The sequence below is a fragment of the Buceros rhinoceros genome, unplaced genomic scaffold (assembly GCF_000710305.1).
Source record: "Buceros rhinoceros silvestris isolate BGI_N320 unplaced genomic scaffold, ASM71030v1 scaffold25589, whole genome shotgun sequence".
In the NCBI taxonomy this organism is placed as follows: domain Eukaryota; kingdom Metazoa; phylum Chordata; class Aves; order Bucerotiformes; family Bucerotidae; genus Buceros; species Buceros rhinoceros.
In genome coordinates, this window is record NW_010431317.1 from 6,125 (window position 1) to 9,926 (window position 3,802).

Below are 3,802 nucleotides of genomic sequence, written 5' to 3' on the forward strand. Positions count from 1 at the left end.
AAGGAAAATAAAAAAAAAAAAATCAAAAAAAAAACCCCCCAAACCCCCCCACCCCCCCCCCCCCCCCCCAAAAAAAAACCCCAAACAGGCTAGGAATTAATGGCTTAGACTGATGAAATAGGAGTTTCAGACGATCCAGGTAATTCTTATTACAAATTATTACTGTTCAGAGAACAGTCTTCCACCTACTGTAATAACTTTGTCATACCACAATGCTGTAAGAAACCTTTTCATCAGATTCAGCTGAATTTTGTATGCACAGATCCCTGCACAATCACAGGTGTACGTCCCCTGACCAAACAAATCCCTTCCTACATCCATGGGGATGGTCAGAAGCTGATGTCTACCAGTTCATGAGAATAGGAAGTGGAAGCAGTCAGAGTGGTTGTCGAAGATTTTTCAATTTAAAAAGAAATACCTAAAACTGAAGCAATGCTTCATGCAGCCTCGTCCCAAGCACCTTCACAAAACAGCTGTTCTTACTCTGGGAGTGCCGGATAACTAACAAACTTTTCCACCAGGCGTACTCACCTCATAGTTTTCTCGTATCCACAGCTGCCGTTCAAGAAAGATTTCTTTTTGATGATCTTCTAGGCTGTCAAACTGAGACTGAGACATATTCATGTACCTTCGTATGATATACAGCTTCTCTTCCACACCGTACTCTTGCCCTTTAATAGTGAAACAGTAAATCCACCAACAGTACCAAACTATGTATTTGCACAAGTAAAAAGGAGCAAGAAGAATCTGAAACAGAAGGATATCATATATCTTGGGCTTCTGATAACCGCCTTTTATATCTATTTTATTTTTAATAATGTCTTTGATGATTTCTTCCTCTTCTTCACGAATTTCTTCTTTAGATCGTCTGTTCTTGCCTTTTTCTTTAGTCTTGTTGAGTAAACCTTGTTGCCTGGCAATCTCAGTAGCTTGTATACGGTATTTTGGCACAGTAGCTAGATAGTTGATAGCTTCATTGTAACTACTCCACCAGCTGAAGAACTGTAATTGAAGAACAGTAAAAACCATGTTTCTATACAGACACATTCCTATTTGGAAGTTTTCCAGGAAAAACCCATAATGGCTGTCATACATTACATTATAGCAAGGGTGAAAACTGAACGTAACTGCACTTCTTCTGCAGTATTACAGAAGCTATAATTATTCCTCCAAACTTGGGAAGGCACCTGGCAAATAGATGTGTAGCAATATACAGTGATGGTGAAGGACAAGCAGACGCTGTTCAGATTTGTTTTGTTCACAAGAAGACAGTAATCTCCTGAAGGTTAATTGAGGCTGTGCTGGCCATTCTCAAAAGCCCCCTTTGATTCATAATGAAGTAGCTGATATATGAACATCTTATCTTAAAACTGTTACCTATTTAAAATAGTTAATTAAATGTGGATTAAGTACATGACAATCTCATTAGTCTGACAGGATTCGCTTTACAAGATTCAACATCCCTCTCTAATCTCCAGCTACTCTCTGAATTTCAACGGGGAAACAAACCCACACACAACAAACCAGAAATACAGCACCTGAGGTGAACGTGTCTTATGGGCAGCAACTTTCTAAGGACATACGCACAGTATGCAACCTTAACAAAGGCCAAGAAGCAGAAACAATAGAAACAAGAGAGGCAAATCAGTTTACACAGACGTTCACACTGAATGGGCAATTATCTGGCAGCTGGACTGCAGGAAAATTACTGTCTCCACTTACAGCTAAAATAAGAAGTAAGTGAAATGAAACTCTGCCATTGGAAGTAAACCTGAAGAGAAATTAAGTATTTGGCTGCATATGCCATTGGAATTTATTATTCCAAACTCTCAGATTCTGATCAACATATTTTCGTTTTACCTTCCAATATCCCAATAAAGAGTGAGTATCAGCACCACAGAGCAAGCTGTGATCTTCATCTCTTACAACTTTTTGTTGATTTTTAAACTCATTTTGAACCAGTAATCTCATAAATCCTAATAAAAGCATTATGCATCTTCTTCCATTTCAGTATTTGTCAGCAACAGCCCAGGTTTCCTAACCTATAACAGGCTGTTTTCTTGACCTTGGATCTATCACCTTCAGAGCAAACTTGGCTGAGCTGAACTCACTTCGCTCTTCACTTCACTTGCGGTGTTTAAAATACACTACAGTGTAAGATTCACACATTAGTAAACGTCTGATATTCAGTCCTAAAATCTGAACTGAGTCTTGAATTTAGTTTGCAATTAGTATTTTTTTTTATTATTATTATTTATGCAGCTTGACAAACTGACACACACTTCTTTGGAGCACTAATCCTGCCTGTGCTCAGGAACAGGCTATTCTGCACCCGCCATGAAGAACTAAGAAACTTCTTTAGAAAAGCTGTACTTGTATCTGTGAAACACCCTACCATTTAAAGAAACTAATCTCTAACTTTGTCCAAGGTGCTAAAGGCAGTCAAAAATCTGCTCGGTACATCCCGACTTCAGGTTTGTTAGAGAAACCAAACAGAAGTTTACCATAGCAGACAGGAATGGACCTCCTCACTGACACTGTTTAATACCTGGCATATTAAGAGAGCGGCAGTTACTCCTCCTCCCGTTCAGAAACTCACTGAGCAGTGTCACATAAACGCAAATTTTTACCTGAAACACGGAGATGGCACACACTGTAACTAGAATCACTATTCTGACATCCACTTTAGGTGCCAACCTCCTGCTGTAGTAGTGATAATAATGCCTGTAATACTCTTCAGGATGATCTAACATGTAGTCGTAATCTTTACGTGTTTCTTCATCCTGCAGGATGAGACGAAAAACATGCACAGGTTCAGATTCCTGCTTTCATTTACTCTGTTATAGCTGTGTTTTACATCTTGTTAATGACCATGCTGCTATAAAATTGGCAATAGCCTGAATGAGTATGAAGCACAGTGGAAAATCTTTCGTCCTTTTCTCACACCCTCAATTAACTTGTTCTCACACTCATCTGCCCACACACATCTGACATATGTGGTCTTAAATGCATAAGCAAGCACTGCATGAGAACATTTAATATTGAAATACAGGCAGGGAACTGAAATCCACATAACAAGTATTTTTAACTTCAGAATAAGAAATCCAGATGGGCTAGAGTTAATAAGTATCGTTCAAATAAGATTTTTTTGATTAAGAGCCTACTGAGAGATTATTTTACAAATCTTTGAGAACCAGATTTACAGAGCTGCAGAAATGACCTTCCATTGGACAGATTCAAAACGTCATTGTTCTTGGAGTTTTCCTCATTTTCACCTATGTTATTAAGAGACAAGCAATCTAATTTTGTTAGTCACAACCACATTCCTTTGCTACTCCAGAAGACGTTCCCTTTTTCCTCTGTTTGAAGCCTTAGTTCTGTCTTTGCCAAGCCACACATATTTTGCCCTTACAGATGGCAAACACTACACGAGTCACTGTTACTTTTTTGTTTAAAGGTTTACCTCTAAAACAAAGCCCAGTCAGTTCATTTTAAATACAATGGGATTTTCGAGAGAACCAATTATAAATCTAAAGGGATTTTCAAGAGAACTATACTCCTCCACCCCACGCTCTTGGACTGGTTACTGGAGAAGGTTTTTCAGGTTTTTTCTCCCCTCCCTGACTTCAGATAGGTAGCGGCCAGCTAGGTCCACACAAAGCAATGCCAAAGTGAAGCGGCAGAGCCTGCCGTGATGCACACAAGTGTAAACCCTAGGGGCCCTGATCCTCCCGCGGGGAAGTGACGCCTGCGAGACAGCACGGCCAAAGCCAGGCAGAGCCCCGATACTTAAGCTGGATCT

General features: G+C 39.6%; 1 protein-coding gene across 1 annotated transcript in view; it reads right to left on the bottom strand.

Annotated features, from left to right (window-relative positions):
• Positions 1-2,783, bottom strand: part of DNAJC25 (DnaJ (Hsp40) homolog, subfamily C , member 25) — a 5,893-nt gene extending 3,110 nt beyond the window's left edge. The window contains exons 1-2 of the mRNA XM_010143401.1: positions 2,631-2,783; positions 532-1,002 (exon numbers count right to left, since the gene is read on the bottom strand). Coding sequence (XP_010141703.1) covers positions 532-1,002; positions 2,631-2,753 — 594 coding nt within the window. The 5' untranslated portion in view covers positions 2,754-2,783. The remainder of the gene's footprint in view (positions 1-531; positions 1,003-2,630) is intronic.
• Positions 2,784-3,802: the final 1,019 nt, after the last annotated feature.